Source organism: Haemaphysalis longicornis, unplaced genomic scaffold (assembly GCF_048455015.1).
Source record: "Haemaphysalis longicornis isolate Haplotype H1 unplaced genomic scaffold, Haemaphysalis longicornis Haplotype H1 scaffold_2, whole genome shotgun sequence".
NCBI lineage: Eukaryota > Metazoa > Arthropoda > Arachnida > Ixodida > Ixodidae > Haemaphysalis > Haemaphysalis longicornis.
This window is the reverse complement of record NW_027526295.1, coordinates 126,819,012-126,844,616: the sequence shown is the minus strand read 5'-3', so window position 1 is coordinate 126,844,616 and position 25,605 is coordinate 126,819,012. Positions and strand designations below refer to the sequence as shown.

The 25,605-nt window shown below is 47.5% G+C and overlaps 1 protein-coding gene across 3 annotated transcripts in view; it reads right to left on the bottom strand.

The window, feature by feature from the left end:
• LOC144169200 (uncharacterized) overlaps positions 1 to 24,869 on the bottom strand; it is a 75,406-nt gene extending 50,537 nt beyond the window's left edge. For 2 of the 3 annotated variants that reach the window (XR_013322383.1, XM_077698240.1), the window contains exon 1: positions 6,174 to 6,311. Coding sequence is in view for 1 of the 3 variants with exons in the window: in XM_077698240.1 (XP_077554366.1) it covers positions 6,174 to 6,213 (40 nt within the window). In the remaining 2 variants the exon portion in view is untranslated. Of the gene's footprint in view, positions 1 to 6,173; positions 6,312 to 24,716 lie in introns of those variants that run through there. The other variant, XR_013322384.1, reaches the window with a different exon arrangement.
• Between the last annotated feature and the right edge of the window lie 736 nt (positions 24,870 to 25,605).

Genomic DNA, 25,605 nt, shown 5'->3' with positions numbered 1-25,605 from the left:
AAAACCGGTAATTTAAACTGTACAAAACTGTGTATTCGTTAATGCAAATTCTTGAAGAAATATAATTTCGGCTAATGCTTGCTTGAAGGCGAAGCGAACATTGGACCCGGTTATGTGGTACAACTTGGCACTTTGGCTAAGGGGGGGGGGGGCATCTACGTTGAAACGATGATTTGATATTGCTAGCGGCAGTCAGTAGAAAGAATGCAGGTGGGTCTTTGGTTGGCGCTCAACCCTTCGTATTGAACGGAGTTTTAACTCTCTCAACACCATCAAGAGCACTGACTGCGTACGTTGGGAGCCTTTAATTATCATCATCGACAATAGTGGGCTGGCAATAAAAAACCCGAGATACCCGCACGAATATCTAATTACGTGCCCGGCATAGGTGATCCAACACATACCTCAATGCACTTAAAACCAATTTTCAAAGCAGCAAGCCGCCGCCTACGTACCAGTTTATTGTTCAATACATTCCGGGTACATCGAATGATGTCACTTACACGACAGATTTTCAATCGTGCTGAGCATAATTGTAAATTGGCACGTGTAAGGTTGCGCTTAAGCAATCTGTTAAAAACAAAGTTTTTTTCTATTCCCAACCGCTTTTGCATTTTTGTGTAGCCTCAAGCGTTTTTCGTTGGAGAGGTTTGTTCGCCGATCAGGTGGTGCATTGTCGAAGCACCCCTCCATGAGTACTTTAACTGGCGCAAGCAATGATCGCGCAACTGCCCTCTTGTCGATTGCCACCAGTACAGCAGTTAATCCATTTGCGGAGTTGCAAGTGTGCTCGCAAACCCTAGGGCCGAAGTACCGAGATTATGGCGTAGCCTTTCTAGAGAATAAAAAGGCGAATTGTGTGCAACGCATATTTCTATATCACAAAAAGCATGTTTCCCTGAGCAATGCTATGTGTTTTTTTTAAGTAAGAGAGTGGGTATGTGTATGAAGTATTATATGTTAATAAAACTGCCAGGCTGGCGAATATTTCTGCAATTTATTGCTGATTTGTGCAACATCAGTAACATGCCAAATCATGATAAGATGAAAAATACACCATGTGCTTGTCCGTTTTAAACGAATCCTACGGGGCGGTCCACGCGGGCATCTACTCGTCCACCACTCGTCCTGTTGTTCTGCGCGCTTAACTTCTTATAAACAGACATCACCTTGAGAAGCGTTCCGTTTCAGTCTCCCTAGCCTTTCCTCATTGAGAAATGTAGCAGTCCGGGTGTGGAAGTGAGTGCTGGACAGTCTTGAACCCTGCAGTACAGCTAGGATTGGTAACCTTGAAGCAGCCACCAATATTAAGGAATACTATCAAGTGTGAACTTGGTAAGTGCTGGATTCAATTTTTGTCGTCTATAATTTATGCTCTCAAAGTAAAAAGTGACATCCTTGCGAAAACAGGAGGCTCTAACTCACAGCTGCGGGTTCTTGAATAGTTTCTGTTGTTGTCAAGCCAAGCCCTTATTTTTCACTTAAGATTGCACTAAACGAGGTCTGCTGGACTGCCGATTTTGCATTTTACTAACACTCCTGAAACAGTTCGCTCGAATAACAGCTGAAGACCTTCTGTGCGCTAAAATATCTCGAAGTACAAAGTTGCAATTCCGCACACACATTTTTTATGCTGTTCCCTCCATTGTACTTCACACCAGAAATGTCAGTACAGCAACCACGGTTCGTATTCTGTATCTGACAAAAATGCGGAGCAGGAATATAGATGAATGTTGTTGGCTCGTGATTTTAAACATTTATTTTTTTATGCAAGCAAGGCTAAGGTTGAAATTGTTTGCATGGCTGCAATGTGATGTCTTTTACATACAATTATTGTTTGTTCGTTTTGACTTGTTTTCTCCTGAATAATATATTTTTTGAGCCACCGAAATTATTCCGTGTACTCAATGCAAACAGAACATGCGGTTTGTCCCTGGTAAAGAATTTGTTTTATTGTAGCGGGCCGCAAAGACTAATTTTGCACAAAGCGTAATGGAAACATACAGTGCCAGAAAATGTCGTTACGTTAACAAAAATAGCATATAAAGTCCGTGTGTGTAAGAATCTTACAAAGTTAACCAAGAAAAAAACTCCTACGAGACGCTGCATTTACGCTACCCAAACCCAAAACGAAAGTAAAAAAGGGAAGTACACATGAGAATACCAAATGAGTAGCTGTAGCTGCAGTACAGCGCGAGAAAACAGGGAGAAGAGTTTAAACAACGGAAAAGAGACACAGTAAGTCTTTTTATACTGCAGGGACCCATAGCTCCTCCAGCTACCGAAGCAAACTCCTGGCCAGCGGCGATGCACGCCCCGGTCACGCCTGATGTCCAAGAGTGGTGCTACGCATTCCAAGCTCCCGTCGCCACCGGGGACAGACCTCGGTTGGATGCATGGCTACTCTCTCCCGAGGCCTGACAAGATACCTCGCCTCTCAGAGGGGGACATATGATCCTCAGTAGTGGATGCCTCCTCGGACGCTCCGTCGATGGCCTTGTTGTGGGTTTTTGGTGTACTTTAAAACGACGATATTCTATATAGGCCTTCATGAACCCACACATTTTTTTTCTATGTCTGGTTATCTCTCTGCATCAATCTTTCGTTCAGTGTTCTCACCTATAGTTGAAGCACTTCCTCAGAACAATTGTAAACGAAGAAGCGTAGCTCGCATATGTCTTACATGTACACATTATCAAGCGCTAAAGAAATGCCAGGCAGCTTTAAAAGAAACGTAAGCAAAACGTAGCCCTAGGGCGCCGGCCTTTTTTCATTTAACGAGGACATTGAGAAGCGAAACGAGCTCACAATATAAACTGTTTTTTTCACTACGACGATGATAGCAATTTTAGCACAAACTCAAAAAAAAATTTGCCGCTGCTTGCACTAATGGTGCATGGGTGAAGAAACAACAGAGCTGGTTGCCCCCCTCCTTTCGTCGGAGATCCGGCTGTTGCAGCCCACGTTTATTTCCGAACTTGCCGCTGAATGTTCTCCATGGCCGGCAGGCCCGGGTGGTTTTGTCAGCAGGCTTTCATATCTCCCACAAGGTGGACCGCGTTAGCCCGTGCTTGAACCCGAAGCCATGTCCAAAGCCAACGCCCGCGCTGCGAACTCGAAGGATATGCTTAGCACCCGCCAAGAGACCAAAGCTCAATTCGGTAGGCGCCCGTTTCGTTCTGCAAGGGACCCAGGTTCTATTCTGACAACAGGATGCGTTTTTTTTTCTGTCCAATTAGCTCCACATGTTATTATTCCCCGCCACTTATAACCACGTACCAGTCGGGTCCAGTGGTTAAGTTGGAGGATTCACGCCGTAAATGTCCCGCGTTCGATTACCGGGACCTCACTAAGGACGTTTTTTTCTTGAGGCTTTGTTTTCTTTTCGTGCGAGGGATGGACAAAGCTTGCCCTAAGCCACTCTGCTGTTATTATTATATATATATTAAAGAAACATGTAGTGTCTGTTCTTCAGTCATTTCTGCATATTTTAAGGATGCCACAGCGTCTTGGGTGTGCAATTGGCGGCGAGCTACCAAAGACACGGCCAAGAAACATCCCTGGAGTATTGAAGTGGAACTTCTAGGTCTATTTGGTAGCATCACTTGAATTCTAATTTGCAGTTAACGCACTAAGAATTAGGTTTTTCCTCCTGGCCCCTATCACGTAACTAATCGCTAGATTATGTCACCGTAGCATGCAAGTCTAAATGTTCAGTAAGTGTCGCGTTTATTTTATCAAAACCTCCTTTCGTGGCTGTAATTTAGCCGAGTGAGCTCCCCAGGGGGTGTTTTGTCTTCAATACCCCTTTGTGAACACACGTTGGGCTGGATTTTACGAGAGAGTGAAAAGACCCAAAGCAATAAAAAGGGTGCAGAAAGGCTTCAGCTCCTGTGCGAGAAGAGCAAGGGGTGCTTTTGGGAGAGGTTACGAGACATCACGGCTGTGGAAAGGGCGAATTATGGACAATGACACAGATGAAAAGAAGCTCTTTGTGTCGCCGTCTCCTTCTTTGTCTTGTCCCTGTGGATAGTTCGCGCCTTAGAAAAACACGATAAAAGCTGTGACGCACCATTCCGGCGTTACCAGAAGAACGCACGGAGTCGCCCGTCTGAGCGAAATGCCCACAACCGGAGACTATGGAACCCCTTCTATGCTTTTGCTCACCCCACGTTGGCTCAGTTGCAAAATTGCGATTGATTACCAGCAGCTGGTGCTCCCTAGGGCGGGCCCGGAGGCTTTCCTGTTTTCCAAGGGCGCGCCTTCATCCACCTGGAGTCCTTCCGCCACCTTCTCATCTTTCTGGAAATAACTGGCTGATGCGGCGTCTGCAGTGTGGTATACTAAAACCTTTGTCGCGGAGTGCTGTGCAGTGCCGGACACCCAGATTCTAGAATTTCGGCTGTGAAGTGTGCGGCGCAGCAGTTCCGTGTTTCGCCGGGTGAGCTGCGCTCATCCACCAGCAAGGGAGGACACCAGCTGCGGCGGATATACATATCGACTTTTTTCCTTGTAATCTATCGGACCTGTTATTTCCTCTCTTCCCCCTTCCCGCAATGAGTAGTACCTCGGTGTACCCTCCGCGGTGGCTGAGTGGCTAAGACGTTGCGCTGCTCAGCACAAGGTCGCGGGTTGGATCCCCGGCCGTGGCGGACGCTTTTCTAATGGAAGCGAAAAGCAAAAGCACCCATGTGCACGCGATTTCGGAGCACGGTAAAGATCCCCAGGTGGTCAAAATTACTCCCGAACCCTCCACCAAGGTGCACCTCATCGCCTGCGTTGCGTCGGCGCGCTAAACCCTACAATCAGTCAATCAGTATTTCGGTGTCGAAATTCCGGCTCACATCTCGGCTCACTCCTCGAATAAAGAGCCTTGTCTCGCTTTCTCTCTCTCTCTTTCACCGTAAAAACTTCGTAATTTGGTTTCTGACTTTTTATACGCCACCCCCTCTCACAGCGGTGCATGTTTGTGTAGATGTGAAGATTTTTCAAAAGCGTTGATGTACAGCCGGTAGCTGTTTAACTGTATTCAACAATACCCATTTCACATATGTGCGATTCAGTTCCTAAAATATCGGGTCAATAACACAAATGTTTTTATTTTCAACCTCCCTGGACAGCCTATGCAAGACAGTGGGTGCAGTACCTATATAAGTTGTCGTTACATACACAAAGTGACAAATGAAGGAAGACAAGACACAGCGTAGTTTCTCGTCCGCATTAACAGTGTATCTTTTTGTTATACAGGAGATATACATTTCGTGGCGCATTCTGTAGGACACTCTCCTAAGCGATGCACAATTGGCGAAGAAAAGTCTGTCATAACTTAAACAATTAATTTCATGGCAGCTTCTGGTTGATCGTCTTCTTTGGGAATGCTCTATTGTTTAAGAAACCACATTTTCTATCTTCTCCAGATAAAAACTTTTATTCTACACACAGAAATCACGTTTATATATGCAAGACGGGAAATATTTCTGTTTGGATACGTTTTCTCGCAGACGGTCTGCGGATCGCCAAAGCCCTTCGCCATGGGAATACAAATTATAGCAAACAGAGAGCAAATGTGTGTTCCTACGCTTTTCCAGAAGCAGGGAGGTGATGTGTTTGCAGAGTGCAAATGTATATACAATTACACAACCAAAGCGCTGACAGGGTTGTCAAGGCATTCCATATTATGAGAAACAGGCGAATTATATGTGCAAAGCTGACCGCTACGAGAGACAGAAATCTTATACGTTTTTTTAACAATTCCTTAAAATTTCCGAGTTAAGCAGTAGATAGGTATTTGTTTCCAATATTGTTGTATTTATACTGTACTTGGAGATTCCCAGTGAGATTATACAGTTTGAACACAGCCGTTCGTGTTTTAGCCTAAATTTATAGCGTAATATAAACTAAAGCAACTTTGAGATATAATTAACCGCGTAATTGCTGGTTCAGGAGTGGCATGGGCCTGGTGTAGAATGGTGAACTGCACTTAATTCAGTGCGAAATTCCTGCGGTATTGGCTTACTTTTTTGGGCTGAGTAACATTGAGGCACAATATCTGGATTGTCTTTACTAGATGCATGAAGAAATATGGGAAGATGTAGTGATAACACAGTTGTCTATAATTCCTGTCAAGGGAGTAAGGGGACGCATCCTTGGGAAGCCAGGAAGGCGTGACTTACCGTTGTGGGCTCTGAAACCGTTTCTCGACATGTACAGCATAGCGATTGAATATTTGTTTAGGAAGCAATATTCCCGCGCTATCAAACTGTAGACGTTGCTTTTAACCAGCCTTCATTCGATGGGTTATTCTGTTACAGCTGCACGCCTGCTGTGTGCTTTTTAAATGTCAAAATACTGCGTTCGGGGCCCGAACCATCACATTATTCTGCCAAAAATTCCGCATTGTATTGTTATCGTTAGAAACATGGGTAAGCGATCACGTGTCATCCAATGGATTTCATAGAAAAGTCGCCCAAAAGGAAGATGGAAGCTAGATCACAGTTTTCAACGATATGTTTATTCATGCAGGTTTGATGTGCTCTGTTCCTTCCCACAGAAGAAAGGTCTACGGGCACCCATGCAGAAACATACATAAATGCATAAATGCATAAATATGCTATAGCAAGCTATTGAAGTCTTTCATGTATCGCAGGCTAGACCTTTTAACTGCATTATTCTCTTCAGATGGCTGAAGAACGGACATTTGCATCACACAAGACGGCAAAATAAACGCGTGCGTCAAACATTTTGTACGCCAGCCCGACAAAAACTTGCTCGGCTAACTATAGCTGGCTGTTATTTCTGTATACTTCAGACCATTCAGCTGCTTTTCGTCAGCTATAGGAAAGTGTTTGCCATAGAGCTAAGATAGGCAGCCGCAAACGCTCTTGTGTACAGCCGTATACAATAGTTTACTGTTACACGTGGGATTATTTTGCCAAATTAAGCCTGCCGTTAAAAATCGTTGTGAGCAGAAGCTGGAGACCCACAGCAATAAATTCTACTTGAGTTGGCTACGGAGCAATATACAGCTACGAGCCTGTGGGGTCGGAAACATGTAGCTATATCTCGCCGGCTATAGAAATGCGTTTTCCCCATAGTGATGAACAGTGAAGCTATTATCCCTTATAAACCTGGTTTTAAAATGATCAGGGTCGCAAACCGACACACTCGGAATTAACATACCCCCAGGGAAAAAGCAAAGTAATAATACTGATCAATCCGTAATGGAAAAGTATTGGTTGAATAACGTTAATGCTGACTCTACAGAAGGTAATCATACTAAACTTGAAGGCAGTCACTGACTGAAGCTAGAATTCTATTTCCAGTTTTAGATGCAGTGCGGCGTCAAGGCTTTCAAACGAGTGTCGAGCGATTGTTGTCAGTTAGGAGTTATCGTGCGCTGAACGTAGCCGCCATCAGTTATTGGGGCGGTAGAGAAAGCGGGAATTCTTCAAAGGCGCACTCTCATCAGCCTTTACGCACATTGGAATTAAGTTTCATGAACTAGGCCAGCGAACTTTGCCAGGGGTGCCAACTGCGGCGTCAACTTTCGCCATTGCTTTTACCCGGGCAAACGAAATAGAGATTTGCCACAAAGTAGAGGGAAGCAAGTGTATCTTAAGCCACCGAATTCGTACAGACAAACTCACCCAGCTTGACGGAAGTAACCCTTCGAACATTTAAGTTAACCGCGAAGCTTCCTGGCATTCCCTAATTGCAAGGCTAAAGTTTATACATTCCTCAAAGCCTGCAGATTGACTCCCATTAACTCCAATTCATTTTTGCCGTGTTGCACTGCTCGCGCCATATGCTGGAACTTCTTTTTATTTTTGTGCTTAGAGACTGCCGCCAGAAGGCGCCGTGAGTGATTTTTACCGCATATGTTTTTATTTTTAATAAAGATCAAGCAGCCATGTATGTTTAAATAAAACAACAATCCAAATATCGCTTGTGCGTTGATGTATCACCTCAAAAATGTGTAATGTTTTCATTTGCTTAAAAATGTTCCCAAGTATAAACATTGCCAGCAGATATATTAGTTTAGAAAAGCGTTGCCTGCATACGTGTCTCCTTGACACATTCTGTAAACTTGCTGCATGTGTGTTTGGAGCTTGCTGTCCTCCCCACTGCCTATACCCTCCCCACGTCGCTTCGACCGTGTTGCCACATTTTGTCCCATTCAGGGTCGACCAAGAACGGCTTCGCTGTTAAAGGGGCCCTGAAAGGCGTTTTGAGCACACTAAATGAACTAGCCCAATCTTTAGGTTGGGTGTTCAGCGTCATCTGTGCCAAGTATACCATTTTTAAGGGCAACGGAAAGCTCACGCTCTCGTTGGCAAGTTTTTTGCAGCGTGCCCACCCTTTCCTACAGTTTTTTGGGCTCCGCCATCTACCCGAATGCACGTCATCTATTCTCCTTAACGCTTAACGCTGTTCGTCCATAATTATCTTTTTTAATATATTACCACGCTTCTCGTTTAGGCGCATTGGCTAGGCCAACACAACGACGATGTGACGGCAACGCCGACTTGCGAGTTCGCAGAGCGCCTTGTCACTAGACGCCCACGGCGACACAAACATGTCGGCCCGTCCAAAGTCCGCGTGGTGCGACTGGCTCGCTGGCCGCAGAAGCCGACAATACCGATTGGGCGAACGGACGCCGGGAACCGATCTAGAAGCGAAAACAGGCGCACCCCAACAACATTCGTGCCGTAATGAATGCATCTCTCTTTTTGGAATTCCCAGAGTGTAATAAACATATTAAGGTTCGTGAAATTCGTATAAATTAACACTAGCGTTTATGCAATCCGTAATTCGGCTTGCCATGCTTCAGCCGTTCGCTTTGGCGATAATCAGTTTCCCGAAATTGCAACCTGCATATTCCTGTGGGACCTGGAATGCTTGCAGAAATTATGAGCTCAGTTAAAGCAAGAAGAGGAGTTACAGAATGTTTAATAAGAAATCAAGAATCAGTTTCGATGAAAGTTTCTAGCGTAACGAGTAAAACAAGAACACGGTGATCACTATTCACACAGGGTGAAATCAGAGCCGCAGCCGAAACAGCTTCCTGAAGGTCAGCTATACGGGAGGCTTCATGAAACCCTACTTCGCCACTCTTATTCAAGAAATGTTCGTTTAACCAGCCAAGAATCCTTGAAATCAGATGGAAACATAAATGTGACACAAAGGTTGGGTATAAATGTAGTACTATACAGGTTATTTCAAAAGGATCTCCGGTTGTGTCGTAACGCAGTGAACTAAAGCCTCACGCTAACTAAATCAAAGTCGCGGGTTCAAATCCCGCGCAGTGTGCGTATTTCACAAAGGATGTCGGTATTTCACAGAGCTGGTACGTCTCTATATAGAGTAAGCGTAGTTTTATCCCAACCACTTAAACAACACACAAGGTACGATTGGGGTGGGGGGATGTACGGCCACGGCCAGAAATCAAACCATCGACATATCGAAATTTAGAGAAATTAGTACGTAAAAAATGAACGAACAGGTTTTATAGGGCAAAAATGGGCTCCAGTCTATCAGGGGGAAAACATGCGGGAATAATTTTTTGCGTAATCATATACACAATTGAAAAAGGGGGCAAGCACACAGGGCCCCAAAAGTCGGACTACTCTTCCGATACCGCCCGTATTATCTGTTATGGTGTACTTGCGTAGTAGTTGTGTAAACATAGGGTCACGTATAAGCTTCCCGGAACGAAAGAGTAGGGAGGGCGGCAGGAGCGCGAAGGAAGCAATGCACAACGCCCTATGAAATAGTCCTTGTTACGTACCGTGCAACCCTTCGGCAGCTTTTTTTACAGTTATAAATGTTTCGAACCATTCGGAAAAGTGGAATCGAATGCTACAACTGCCTGTGGACGTGCATGAATGACGCTACCAAAACACCACCACGCTTGACATTGGCGCGAACGAGCGCATAAACTGACGTCGGTTCGGAACGCATGTACATGCTCACACTAACAACGTTGAAGCGATTCATCTTGAAGGTGGAAGCTCTCACAAAACAGGGATGAAAGTAGAGAAAACATAGACGACACGGCGGTAACTCGCAACAGTCAAGTGCGCAAGCGTGACAAGGCAAACGTGCGAGCGAGGAGAGGGCAACATATCGCCGTGGGACACGCACCCTTTCTCCCGAAACCCCTACTGCGGATGTCGGTCTCTTTTCGACGGGCGCCGTCAGGTGATGGCACGGGTATCTTTGGCCGTGCGTTCCACGATTCGTATTTCAATTGTCCTTGACTCTGGCCGCTAGGTGGCGCAGTCCAGGTTTTATAGCCGCATATCGTGCTCCGTTTTTCTTTGCCCCGGCTTTTGCTGAGGGTCTTGCACGCCAGCGCAGTTATTACCCTTCGTTTCACGAAGCCTTCAGGATCATCCAGCCACCATCGGGGTCCCGGTCCGACGACGGGGTGGCCACCCAGGCCCATTCAAAAGTCCGAAGCACCGCGTCGCCTCGCTAAGACTACAGCGTCGCCCTGGCACTCCGGGAATGCAAGACAGCACCAGGCCCCTACAGCCGATCACCACCGACGCTTCGCCGTTCTTCCAACCTCCGGCATCCGATGCTGCTGCACCTTCTCCCATCGCACTCAGTCCTATGGCCGACCCCGCAAGCCAAAATCTTGAAGTCGTCTCTGCAAACGCCGCGATGCCTGCTCCGAACGCTGTGAGTGGCGCCGACAGCGCAGGGCCGACGGCCCCGTTGTGGGCGTCTGCGTTCCTCACAGCAGATTGCATCGCCATAGCGTCTCCGACGATGACCTTGGCCGCGGAACAAGTCATGAGCCCTCCTCCCCCAACAACCGCGTCGCCGCTGGACGCTGCCGCTGGTACTGGACCTTTCATAGCTACACCTTCTACCGTGTGTTCCGTTACCCAGTCCTTACGTAGTGCTGCCTCCTCCTATGATAGACGAGAACATTCCATTAAGCCCGCCGTGCCTCCGACTGAAGACGCGTCGGCCGAAATGGATCTCACTCAGCCGCCAGGAGATGACGCTACAACGCAATCTTCGGAAAACGCCTGGACCACTGTTGGCTCCGGCCGTAAACCCGCTTCCACCGCCCGATCCCGCACCGAACTGATCACTGTCGGCATCCAACTTCCTCCAGGCACCCTTACTCCCAAGCTACCTCTGTACTACTTGCTCACCGCTATTGCCTCCGCTGCACAACTTTCCTCCCAGACAAGTGAAGAAGTCACCCTCCAGGCGAAGCCCACTCAGAGCCTTGTGTTTCTTAAAACTCACTCCCCCCTTACCGCTCACCTCCTACTCTCTCTCTCTCTCACGTTCGGCTTCATGGTAAGACCATCACCATCAAACCTTATGCTCGCAGCCCTCCCATCTCGTGCCTTGGTGTCATCCATAACGTCGGCGGCCATTTCACTCCTCCTCAGATTATGCAGGAATAGAGTCGTATACCACTGATATTCTTGCTGCACGCATGATGGGTAGCACCCAATCAGTTCTCATTACTTTTGCTGGCACCGTAATCCCCCGCTTCGTATATTTCAAACGTGTTGCTTTTCGGTGTCGTCCCCACAAGCCTAAACCTCCCACATGCACCTGCTGTCTCGCTCTGGGACACCGGGCTCACCAGTGCCCGCAGCATTGTGCTCCCGCCAAGTGCAGCCGTTGTGCTGCCCCTCTACCACCTGACCCTAGCACCCACGTATGCTTTCAGCCCTGGTGCATTCATTGCAAGGTGAACACTCACCCCTCTCTTGACCCTACCTGCCCCTTCCTCCTCGAAAAGCAACGTGCATGTGCTAAAGCTGCGTTTGAACGCCGCAAAGCTTTGCTCCGGGTCACGCAGGACACCCCTTTCCTTCCGTCCTCTAAACCTGCATCTGACTCACCGGTCACATCCCAACCGGGCTCGTACGCTGCTAAACTGAAAGGACCGTCGGTGCCACCGCCCGCTTCCTCAAATGCTACACCCTCACCGTCCTTGAATGAGGAGAACCGTCACTCTTTCGACCTCCGACTCGGGATGCTCGAACGCCAGCTGCGTGAGCAGCAGCGCGTTTCCCAGGAATTGCAACAGCAGATTCAGTCTCTCACCAAAACACTCCAAGCAACCACCACCTGTCTTACCTCCCAACTTGCGCAGCTCAATCAGCACCTTGCCACGTTCACCACAGCTCCCTCTGCAACCCAACTCATGCCTTTGGCAGACTTAGTCGAAAGCACGTCCACCGCCCAGCACACTCGATTGGTTAAGCTCGAAACCTCTATCCTCAAAGTTCTTACCGCGCTGAATGCCCAATCCGAGCAACTTAAGTCCTTTGGTTCCATTGCTATTTCTTTACAAGAATCACTCCCCCCCCCCGGCTAAGAAAAAGGACCGTCCTTCTACATCCACCGCTACCTAGATGTCCAGTGCTGAGGGTGTGGAGGTAGTGCAGTGGAACTGCCGAAACTTACGCAATAATAAGACGCCTCTCCATCAGTACCTCCTTAACCGCCATTTTCTCCCTCATTTTCTTTTGATACTAGAGGCCCGTGCCACTAGTGCCATCCCAGGTTACCGCGCCCATCATGCCGCTACAAGCACGCCGCTAGCATCCATTTATGTGCGTGGTGACATGCTCGTGGAACCACTGGACATACCCTGTACCCTTCTCAAATATTTAGTCGGCGTGGTCTATTATGATCCTTCTAAAATCTCACTGGCCCTTCTCTCTTTCTACAACCCGCCTGTAACTTCCTCTTTATTCAGTGCGCTAGGCAAGTTCCTGCACTCACTTCCGTCCACCACCAATTTAATCCTTGGGGGTGACTTCGATGCACCTCACACTCTTTGGGGCTACCCGCAGACCCTCAAACCTGGCCGCCTTCTCCACTGTCTTGTACAGGAACGCCACTTAACCCTTCTTAATACTCCGGGCTCCCCTACCAGAGCCAGAACTACCTCACAGCGGCCCATGACACCCGACCTTACTTTCTCTCGGGGGCCCCTTTCAGTTCAGTGGCGGGTCACAAAACCTCCTCAGGGACCATTTTCTGATTCATCTTTCCATATCCGTTTCCCACATCCCGCGACGTCGCCTCGTCACTCCCATTGACTGGGACGCCTTCCGCACGGCTCTGGCCTCCCACTCTTTTGAGTCGTATGAGAACTGGACGTCCGGCATTGTCGCTGCGCTTTCGAGCAGCAGTCATCGTGCTCGCATCCGTCATCCAATCCAAGACCCTGACCCTCACTTTCTCCGTTTATGGCGCCGGCGTAAACGACTGCAGCGCTCCTTCCGTTCCCAACCCCAAAATACTCAGCTCGCTTCCAGAATCGCTGCTCTACGAGACGAGATTGTTGCCCACTGCGCTTCCCTCGAACATTCTCGATGGAGTGCTCTATGCGAAAATCTTGACTCTGCTTTGCACTCACAATCGAAATGGTCTCTTTTTAAATCTCTCCTAGGCACTAAGCCCACGCTTGCTCCAACTTTAGCTAAAGCTCTTGCTCAAGGAACAGCCTCCGACCTCTTCAACCAACTAGCCTCTCTTTATCTCCCGCCCCCTCTTACTCCTAGCTATATGTACTACTCAGGTGAACCTAGTTCTGATCTGGACCGCCATTTCACTCTCCGGGAACTCGAGGCGGCCCTGGTTGGAAATGCTAAGCGTTCTGCTCCTGGAGAAGACACCATCACATATACGGCTCTCCGCAACCTCCCCGACAATGCGAAAGAGTTGCTCCTCCAGATTTTTAATCAAGCTTGGGACAGTGGCAGCCTACCTAGCTCCTGGACGTCTTCCCTTATTACCATGATTTCCAAACCTGGAAAACCTCCTTCCATCGCTAACCTTCGGCCTATATCATCAACGTCATGCGTTGGTAAAACCCTTGAGCGTATGGCTCTGACTAGCCTCTCTGAATTTCTCGAAAAGAGGGACTTCTTGCCTCATTCTCTCATCGGATTCCGTCGCCGTGTCGGTGCTCAGGATATGTTTTTGCTTCTCCAGCACACCTTTCTCTCTTCCACCCCCACCCGAATCCACGCTCTGGTGACCGTCGATGTCCGTAAAGCCTTTGACGGTGTGTTCCATGACCAAATTCTGGGACAGCTTGCCGCATTGTCTTGCGGCTCCCGCATGTACTCCTATCTCCGCTCCTTCCTCTCTCACCGAGTGGCTCGCTTTCAAGTCGACTCTCATCTATCCGACCCCCCCCCCCCCCACATCACTCGAGGCACTCCTCAGGGTGCTGTTCTTTCCCTCACCCTTTTCAATATTGCTATGACTCCTCTGGCTTCCCAACTATCTAAAATCCCTGATCTTCATCACATTTCTTACGCCGACGACATCACCCTTTGGCGTTCATCTGGCTCTCCGGGCCATGTGCAGAGCACCCTGCAACGTGGCTTGGATCTCATCGACTCGGTTCTCACCGCTGTTGGCCTTTCCCCTGCTCCGGAAAAGTCCGAGCTTCTCCTTCTCAACCGTTCCTCTTACCAGCGTGCCCACAATTCCCTCATCTCTCTCCATATTTCTGGTTCTCCCATTCCTGTCGTCACCAAATGCAAGGTTCTTGGTTTTCATTTGTATGCAGCCAAGAACATACAAGCCCTACACAGCGCCGTCGCGACCTGCCACTCGGTAACCCACCTTCTACGTCGTGTGGTCACTCGACGGGCGGGTCTTCACGAAGCTAATGCCTGCAGGGTTGCTCACGCCCTCGCGCTCAACAAGTTCTTATACTTTATCCCTTACATCTCCTTCACCAACACTCAAGTCAATACCCTTGAGACCGCCTTGGTGGGACTCTACAAAGCAGCACTGAACCTCCCTATCACCAATTCTACAGATAAACTTTTTGCCACGGGCCTCTTTCATTCCCTTCACTCTCTCCTCAATCTCCATCGAGATTCCCAGATTTCTCGGCTCTCCCTTACCCGTCAAGGTCAATGGTTACTGGTTCAGGCGGGTATATCTCCGATTCCCGTCTCCCCCATTACCCCTCCCGACGCAAATTCGGCGCCCAACCTTCGTATTCTCCCTCTCCCGTCAAACATGTCCCCTGTCCTTCATGCAGGTCGTCGTCATGCGGCCGCGCAGCATCCTTCTCTTCTTTTCGCAACCCAGGGAATTGCTTACACAGATGCCTCCTTTGTGGCGCCTCGAGGCTCGCGTGGTTACATTCTGTACCACCTTCACCTTGCTGAAGTAGAAACCAACACTAGCGGCCCGTACCTTCCCCCCTCCGGAAGCAAAGTCTCTTGAGGTTCTCGCCATTGCCCATGCCCTTCAGTCCTTTGCTTCTCTCCCCCCCGTCCCCGAATACACAGTCTTTTCTGACTCTCACGCCGCTATTATACAGATACAAAATTGCTCACTACCTTCTATCCTTCAACAGGAGGTCGAACGAGCGGTCTCCGCTCTACAGCCATCCATCGTTTTCCTCCGTTGGGTCCTGGGACATTCCGGGATTGACGGCAATGAGTTGGCGCATCAACTCGCCTGCGAAACTCTTCATCGGGCACCGTTGATCCCCTGGCCCGGGCCCTCGGAGGACGGTGCGAGGCTCTCCCTTCGACGTACCATCAAAGAGGTCTACCTCCATCTCCGTCTTGACAAACGCCTCTACCCGCCTCCTCACCCATCACTCACCGTAACGGAGGCTCGACTCCTCCGGCACATCCAAATGAATGCCCTGATCACTCTCTCCCGCCTTTTCCTCTATCGCTATAGGTCTGACCCCTGTTGTCCCAACTGCCCCACTGCCTACGCTGATTTACCTCATTGCTTATTCTACTGCCCGGTGGCTCAGCTATCCGACTCCTATCCCTCCCCATCCCTTTCCATCACCACCTGGACCGACTGGCTTGGCTCTGAAGGAAAAGAAGAACAGCGCAGACTGGTCGCCCAGGCGGTGGACATGCTCGGTCTGTAACTTCGGCCGAATAAAGGTCTTTTCTCTCTCTCTCACCTTGACTCTACCATATGCCGTCGCCGCGAACGCGCGTTTTCAGGATTGCTCTCTTTCCGCGTGATCTTTCGGTGCGGTATGGAAGCGTAAAAGTCCCGCCCCACTTCTTCCATCAGCTTTTCCAGACGTGAGCGGAGTGCAGGATTCATAAGCATAATGATAAAAATCGGCCCAAGCAGAATGCAGAAAGTCCGAGGGCCCCAGTCGAAAGCGGCGCTGCGGTGGAGAGCATCGCAGTAGCTAGCTTTTTCACTCGAGAAGGGTGGCTTCCCGCACGACCTGGAACTCAAGATGGCGGATGGACGCGCAACTCTGCTCCCCTAGGGGAACTCTAGCAGTAGCAGACGACGCGCGCCACCGGATGTTCTTGCGGTCATCACGAGAAGCGAGGCATTTTGGGCAGTCACGCTTGCGCGGCTCGGGGAGGGGGACGAAACTACGGAGGATGACGGCGCAGGTGAAAATGCGCTCTTTGATTTGCAATAACTCCACTAATACTTGTCGCTTTAGCAAAATGTTTTAGGCAGGTGATTACTACAATATTTATTTACCTGAAAATGTGAACACCCATGTGTCGGTGAAGCCTCTTTCAGAGCCTCATTAAAAGGGGTTTCCGAACGCCACTGGCACGAGACATAAAGGGATAGAAAAGAGGCCATTGCTTTGTGTCTTCTTACTGTTAGTTGTGTTTGTTCGCCATACGGGGTTTTGATGTGAGCATAAAAATCTGTTCTGAACGCAAAGCGGCAGATGTAGTCGTAAGCGGCGTTATAGTATTCATGCACGCACAAACGTTGTTTACAGCACCTTGTAGTCAAATAACTTTCAATAGCATGCCGTCAATTATTATGTCGTTAGCAAGCGAAATACGTGTGCTTTAATTGGACAGTAGAAGTTGAAACGGGTTCTGAATAGAATGTGACCTAAGCACACAGTAGCAAACGTATAATAGGACCGGTGCATTTTGCAACAGTTGTCAGGCATTTATTTGTAGTCAAATGATACGTGACATTTATACTTCACCTTTTCAAACAAGGCAACTCGCGCAACGGACATATACTTTGAACACATTCACTTCATTTCCTAGGCTAGATTTCGTGAAATCTTATTTATAATGTTTCTATAACACCCGCAGTACAATGTCGTGAGTAAATACCTTGTAACATGTTTACCTCCCAAAGTTTCAAAACACAGTTTCATTCTTGGATTTCTCAAAGTGCCGGGCTATCTCCAAAAATCCAAAAATCAAACACACAACAAGAAGTGCGTGAAGCTCCTTTTTATCAAGTTTTGAGGGTCGCTGGTGTAAGCAGTTTCTTCGTGTTAACGGTCTCTATTCCTCTGCTTCCTTGGGCAAACACACCCCATTTAAACATACGCAGATTTTATGAAAACGAGAAACGGATATCGGTCTTCTGTAAACCTTTTATTCAAACAAAACTTGTAACCGAGTTTTAGCAGTGTATCATTGCATGTCTGCTGGATGTACAAAATTGTTTCCATGGCAACTTCCGCTGCCAACTCCCTGCCTGCTGCCTATCGGCTATTCCTTCCAGTAGAACAGGGTTCTATCAACTCTTCTGCGCTCGCCTTGGTATGGTTTTTATTTACTCTGACACTGATGGGCCATATTCTAAATCAAGTTTGTTGTACACTCGCTTTGTTTTGTTTACAGGATCACTGGCAAGGTCTTAAAAACGAAGTTGGTGGGAACGAGTCAGTCCAACCCGGCCGCACAACAGCTCGAAAGCATCCGCGCTTTCCGTATTTGAGCACAGAAGGCTTAAGTGCTACTACACTTCTCGTTCTTCGTACACCAATGAACACGTAGCCGTGAGGGAAGTATCGCCCGACGGTCCCGCACCAAATGTACCACCTGAACGCACCGCAAAATATCCGCCTGCCGTTAAATCCTTGCCTTGGTCTGCAGGAGGCGAAAACCATGCAACAGAAAAACTCACCGGTAAAAAAATTATATGCATACAACACAATGTTCCCATACAAATATGGCGCAAGCAATCGCAAAATTGTATACAGCTCACAGATACTGAAATGTTCTGTGGGTTTTATTTATTCATGATTATGTTTATTATATTTATTATTTAATTTTAATTATTTATTCATGATTATGTTTATTATAAACAAAAATACAATGGCAAGACATTACACTATAAATTAAAAGTAGCTACAGGGAGAAAAATTAGTTTACCTTGCTATTTTTGGTGAACTGTTTCAAACTATTTACATTTACTCTTCCTAAACCTACGTCTGGGTAGAGATATATGGTTTTGTGCACGATGACCGCAAAATCCTTCTTTTGAAACACTGGCCTGGGAAAACTAGTGAAGGAATTTTTCTCGGTGATTGCTTGTTTGAAGGTCGGCTCATGCTCTTGCAAATCGATCAAGATTACCTTGATAGGCCTTTCGCAATGATTGGAGCCGAATACAGGCTCACTAGAAGCATACTGCAATGTTGTGTGGAAACGCACTCACTTCCTCCCCAAACACGTAAACCCCTTAATTAAAACTTTTTAGAGCCCTATAGCGTCTGTCGAAATGGTAGGGGAATACAAGATGTGCAATGTCTGAAAGTGAACACTGATGATAACACGTCTGTTCAATTCTGTTATCTATTCTTAACAACGTTGAGTTATACAATTTTCATGGTTGCACGGGGCCGTTAGGGTACATAGTGTTTAACTGTTTTCATTGTTTATATTTCTGTTTCAAACACAGCTGGACAACAAACGCAGCCCTTCAAATCTTGTTGTCACACGCACACGCGGTCGTATGTTGTTATTGTAAAATCCAACACCCCTACCTGGGTCATTTACAGACGTGTGAATTTGAACACTTGGGTTCCAGCTGGGCTGCACACGGAGGAAACATTTTTCGGCCAGCACCAACTTTCACCTTCGCCACGGATGTCAGCGAGGAAATAAATGCGCTGCAAAAGTTCTGGATAGCTTAGAAGCCATAGCACATAGAGAGGAACGTTCTCCATTGCGCACATTGCCAGGTGTTTGAGGATCTTCAAAGCATAACGTTGCCACCTTCGTGGTATACGTTCGCTCACAGTGAACATCAGCAGAAGCTGAAAGTGTAAAAAACATCCTTCGTCCGGAGAGTAACTCACCGACGAACGTTTATCCTTGTCTCTAGTAGGAAGAAAGCAAAACAAGCTTCACTTCATCTGATGAGAGGACGGTATAGTTTTGAAGTACCGATTTGAAATCAGGTGGCAATGCTCCTTCCAGCAAGTAAACCGGTTGTTGTGTTTGCAAATCTTTGTAGCAAAAAAATGCTTTGTAACATGCCGGAGTGTGGTAACGTGATATGTGGTAACGTGATTGCGACGGCCAAGGAGCGCTGATAGCGCCGGCCGCTGTTGGTTTGCCTGTGTGCTTAGCCATCTGGCTGTTATCAGTTCTGTCCGGTGACGTCACGCCGGTCCTATACATATAAGATGGTCAGCACCGAACAAAAGCTGATCCTTCGTCGGGACTACCGGTGTCAAAGTTATCTCATGTGGCGACGAGGATGGTCGACGGCCCGCGTAGTCTAAGAAGAAAGTGTCCAAGCAACTACTGAGCAGGCTCCGCCAGGCACCGCGAATTGACCTATCGACGGAGGAAATGCTGCACCTTCTTTGGGATTACGCCTGCACTCCGGCTCGGGATCTTCGATGGACCATCAAGAATCGCCCTTGTTACATCACAGCCCCAACGCCACCATGATGTAACTTCGTAAACCCCGCCATCAAACGGAGACTTGTTGAGTGCCTTGCATCTACAAAATGTCGCATTTGTGCTAGTTGAGGGAGTTTGATCCGAGAACTGAGAACTTTGACTTGTACCTTGAGCACTTCGAGCTTTTTATATTTGCAAATGACGTAAAAAAAGGGAAAAGTTTTGCCCGTGTTTTTAACTGCAATTGGTGCAGAAACGTATGAAGTGCTCGAAAGTTTGGTTGTGCTTGCATGACTGCGAACAAAACATTTGCCGAGGTTAAACAGTTGCTTCAAGGGCATTACAGTCCTTCGAGTTCAGTGATAGCTGAACGTTGCAAATTCAATAGGCGTGTTCAACTTGAACGAGAAAGTGTCGAAGATTTTATTGTAGAACCGAAGCACCTAACTAGGCAATACGACACTGGCGAGTTCTTGAACGATGCTTTGCAGGACAGGCTGGTGGCAGGGGTAAAAAATGAGGACACCAAGCGTGAGCTATTCGGAGAGGAAAACTTGACGATTGATAATGCATGCAAAATTGCTTTCGGCCGAGAGTTAGCAGCCCGAGACTCGGCATTATCGAATATTCGGATGGCAACATACATGTACTGAAGAGCCGGCAAAGGGTGAAAAGGAAGGGCTACGACACTTCTAGTCACCCTGTCAGTCTCATCCGAACAAGCAGGGCGAGCGGTGGGGCAAGAACCCGGCTGCAAGTAAGTGCTGGTATAAAGAGTTTAGGTGCCGCCAGTGCGACAAGCTAGGGCATTTGCAGAAAATGTGTTGAAATGAGCCTAGATGAAACAAACGACCTAATGCGGTAGAACGTTCTGAGAAAGAAAGTGAGTCGATTCCCGGCCGCGGCGGCCGCTTTTCTGATGGAGGCGAAAAGCAAAAACGCCCGTGTGTACGAGATTTCGGCGCACGATAAAGATCCCCAGGTGGTCAAAATTAATCCGGAGCCCTCCACTACGGCGCGCCTCATCGCCTGCGTTGCGTCGGCGCGTTAAACCCCACAATCAATCAAATCGAGAAAGAAAGTGAGCGGGAACTATATCATTTTGTCAACATAACGCATTCCTGTTACGAGGTCAGCGTGGTGGTAGAAGGCAGACCCCTACAGATGTAAATTTACACAGGCGCAGCTGTGACGATAGTTCTCCACGTCAGGTGCACGCCGTCTCAAGTATCGTTACGCACGTATACGGTGGAGAAGCTGCAGCTTAAGGGACAGTGTGAAGTAGTCGTCCACTGCAACAACCAGAGAGTGACATTGCCAGTTGTTGTAGTAAAGAGGAAGTGGCAGCATATTAGTTGCCGGTCATTCACCCAATGCATGATTCGACCGAGCCACCGCGACGCAAGAGGAGAGGCGACTCTGCGGCGCTGCATGTTTCAGCCTGTCGGGCGCCGGCGGTTTGGTCTTGTTTGGAGCACGATTCCGAGCACGATTCGGAAAGTATCAGCGTGCCCGAAAATAAAAACAGACAACAAAAGCTGCCACCCGAACGACTGGCCGACAACCGCAATATACGGCCACGGCCGCACCGAGAAGCCTCGAGCTACCCGAGAGCCCCACCAGGCCCAGATTTCGTTTCATTATTCGTGAGAACAAGAGGAGACCCAAGACACAACGCGAGGGCTTACCTTTCGTTCTGTTTTCTCACGTGTATGTGCCTTCGCGCAGTGAGTCGCCCTACAACAGTGCACCGCGTCCGACGTTTTCTTCCCGTGCTCCTCTGTTCTGATCAATATGTGACCTCAGCTTTACCGATTATTTAAATATTTTAATTCTTCTATTTATTCTTTCATTCGAGCCAAGGCCTAGCATTGCAGATAAGTTGAGTATTCGTGATTAACACAAATTGACTACTCAATGGCACTCATGACTACAGAATATTGAGTACTCAGGAGTACAGGAGATTGAGCACTCATCAGTACAGAAGATTCAGTACTCATGAGTACAGACTGAGTACTCTTGAGTACATAACATTCAGTGCGCATGATTACACAACACTGTATAATCATGAGTACAAAATATTGAGTATTTATGAGTACAGAACATTGAGTACGGACGAGTAGAGAACATTGCGTACTCATGAGTACAGAACATTGAGTACCCATGAGTACAGATTGAGTACTCATGAGTACAGATTGAGTACAAATACTCGTGAGGACAAATGAGTTGAGTAGAAGCAAGCACGATTACAAATTAGCATATGATGAGTGAGTACGAGTGATTTTGAGAACAGACGAGTTATTTATTCTTAGTATAAGATCACAGCGTTAATGAAAAAAATGAGCTTGAGCGGGTTCTTTCTGTTTAGCCGACCTATACTTTTCGGTCATAGCTGCTTTGTCTAAGGAAGTGATCGCGTGGTCAGCAAATGCATGACAACTCGCGCTTCTCTGGCGTTACCTCACAGCGCGTCACTGCCGCCGAGGATGTTGTTCTAAATCGTGTTTGAACCTCTCGCCCAAATGTCACGTGGTTCGAATAAGCCACTGAACGAAGAGAAAGAGAAAGGATCGATGTACCATTCCCCGCAGAAGTAAACGGAGCATGGGAGCGGTAGTCGAATAGTATCACGCCGCCGCCTAGAAACACCGACAAAAAGCAAAGAGCGGCGTTCTGGCGTTCAGTGCGTACTGCTCCACCGCCCTATCTCATATTCTTAATCGTCGCTTTAGCGTCACGCCTGACTGGGTGAAACATTTCTCAAAACACAGCGCTTAGCTGCAAAATCGCGTTCGTTAAGTTGCTCCTCCCAGCCTTCATCTGCAGCTGTCTTCCTGGCAGCACTCATGGCGTTTACGTTCGAGGAAAACCCGCTGCAGGAAAGCCAAATTTACACAATGGATTTCACAAAGCGTACGTAAATCGTACACTCCACATCATAAGAATTGGATAGTGCACACCTAACAGACCTCTAGTAATACGCAAATTGTAGTTTGGCAGCACATGCGGCTAGCCATTGTAATGATGGGGACGATGAAATACATATTCTAAGCAGGGTTGAATTTTTCCTTTGCAATTTGGCTGAGCTGAAGTGGATTTTGGATTTGAACTTTGGCATTTGGAATTTTGGACTTTGGTAGAGTGGATACTGAACTTTGAGTTTGACTTAGGTTCTATGGGCGAGAGTTTCATTTTAATCCTCTTTGTCTTATGAGAGGGGCTTTATGGTGTTCTTGTTTTGAGCTAGAGAAGGTTCCATGCTTAAAAACGTGCCTTGTGGCGCGCTATAAAGCTCAAATACCCATGTCCTTCCTGCTCACGGCCCGTAGTTTTCTAGGGTACGCGCGTTTATTGTGTACCTTTCGAGGGAACACTCCTGAGTTAAGTATTTACAGCAAATACCTAAGCGCAACCGAGATACGCCCGAACAAAGACGCAATATCTGAAGCGGAATTAATTGGTAAAATGGTCATTTTTCTTCATTGCCCTGGGCGTCTTCCGCAGGCGCAGTTTGTTGTTGGTTTATTTTTTTAATATCCTGCCCTTGAGCAATATATTGATTGTTGCGCTTTATTTCTTGTAACAGTGCACCTTTCGACGCGCATACCTCCTCGAATTCACAAGCGGTGGAAGCGGTCGCCGCTGACTGCTGCGAGCGATAATTTAACCAGCGCCATTGTGCTCCGCATTTTCTAAGATGTCACGCCCACTGAGACACGGAAGCAGAGCGGCGATTGAATATATCAAATAAAGTGGCCGCTACAAGGCGCAAGCATCCCCGGCACGACACTAGTTCCTTCTCGTCGGCGTTCCTGGATGGCGTCGCGATGCTATTCGGCCACCGCTGGCCGGCTCCGTTAACTTATGGGCGAACCCTGTACGTGCCGCACGCCGCCCGTGCTGGGCTTCTCTTCTTTTTGTGAACTGGACAGACAAGAAGCTTGCTTTCATTGATGTCTGGATTTGCGTATGCTTTCATACCTACCCCTTACCTCTAATTTCCTGTGATGATCAGTGGGAACAGGCGCTGGGGAGCTCAGACCTCGAGGCACAAACGTGCTTGGTTACCACAGCTGCTGATCTCGCCGCCCGGAACAAGCCAGCGGCCACAACCGATCCCTGAGCCATATTAAACGCCTTAAAAATGTTTTCTCTCTGTCCTTCCCTCGACCACCACTGTTAGCGAAGGCGCAGCTGTCACACACGTCTTGCGCGTTGTGGCATACTACCCTGCCGTCAAAGATTCTCCATACTTTCCTCCCCGCTTTCCTCCTTCGGTGCCTTCTTCGTCCGCTTGGTTACATCTAGGGGCGACGCCGACGCGAAACGAACCTTTTTTTTACAGTGCGGCCTTATATTTAGGGCTCGTGCAGTGGAGTAGCTCTAGCCAAAACTGCATCAGCATAAGTTTAAACAACTTGCCGTTTGGGATTAACCATAGGAGCGGGTGCTGAGGAGTTTTCGCACTAAAAACTAGACCTGTGAATGTAATGCCGGCCTCTATTACAAGGGCAAACACATGTAGTTGCGACCTCAATATCACCGACAACACTGTTTAAACCTTTTCTATATAATTTTCGACATGCATACATTTCCAATATTGTTGGAGTGGAGGTTATTGAAGCCCGGTTTGTGGTATTTCGGCCTTATCAGGATTCAGGAGCACCCGAAAAGCAGTTGAGCAGCAGAACACCACTGTTTTATGCGTTTACAATGGATTCTACGTGGCAACTCAAAGCACGAAATTACTCTTTTGAAACTATTGAAGTCTGTTGCCAATAACTTCTAAATAACACGATATGGACTGGAAAAACTTTGAGATTCAAACAGGGAAATGTTTACTCGTTCAGCAATGCAATTGTTCTGGCGTAAAATGCGAACTACACATGCGTCAACACTGAAATCCTCCTTTGATGGCTACCTTTCTTGTGCTGAATGATATTGACGATAATATCTCGAGTGATTTTACTGGGTGCTGTAATCAATATCAGAAACCTCGCCTATTGTACCCTAGTCTATATTTCCTGCCTCCACAGCAGAGACGCACCATTGGGAACAAACGGCGTGGTGGCTTACCTTTGTGGGCTCCTGAAACGTTTCCAAAGTTGTGAAGCATAGCATTTGAATATTCGTTTAGGGTGCACTAATTCCGGCCAACCTACGACAGACTTGCCTTTTATTCAAATTTCCTGCGCTGGTTTTCCACTACAAAAGCTGCACGCCTGCTGTTTGCTTTCTAAATGTCAAAATCTTCAAGTCGGAGCTCGCTACATCACTTTATTCTGCTAGAAAGAGTGCGTTGTATGGGCGCGAAACATACCACGGGATTTTGTTTAATTGAGCGTTTTGTTGTCAGAGGTGTGGCCCGACACAGCTGCGTCACCGAGTTTGAAGGGAGGCGTGCGTTTCGTTCCCTTTCTTTTGTATGGCGCGCAGACTATCTCATTTGATATCAAGGGTGTGTCTCCTAACATCACTAGAATGCGATGTTCGTCTTTGATCGCCAGTGCTGTAGTTCTGATTCGATCGTTCTCGAAGCATTAACGCCTAAAGATAAATGCTCGCAAGGAAAGCATTGCCGCATGGATTTCGCCGACACTCCCCTGCGCAAGTCACTTTTCTAACTGCTCTTTCCCCGTGTGTATATTCTTTCCGTTGTTAGAGGAGCACCAATTCGCCACCATAAACTCTGTTCTTTGAAGAAATTTGCGTTGTAGCTGGCTCCGTCACAGCATCCTCACCTAAAGTAATGCTGGGTAAGAAAACACCGGTTGTTTTTGCAGATACTGGAGATGGAAGAGCTGTACTCACGACTTTAAAATTTATTCATTCAGGCAGGTATCGTTTCATCTGTAGATTCCCACAGAAAAGTAGTATATGGATGCCTATAAAGAAATGTATGGTAAGTTATCGATTCATATTGCTACGAACCATGCAATGGGTTTGTTTATTTATGCTTTGTCTT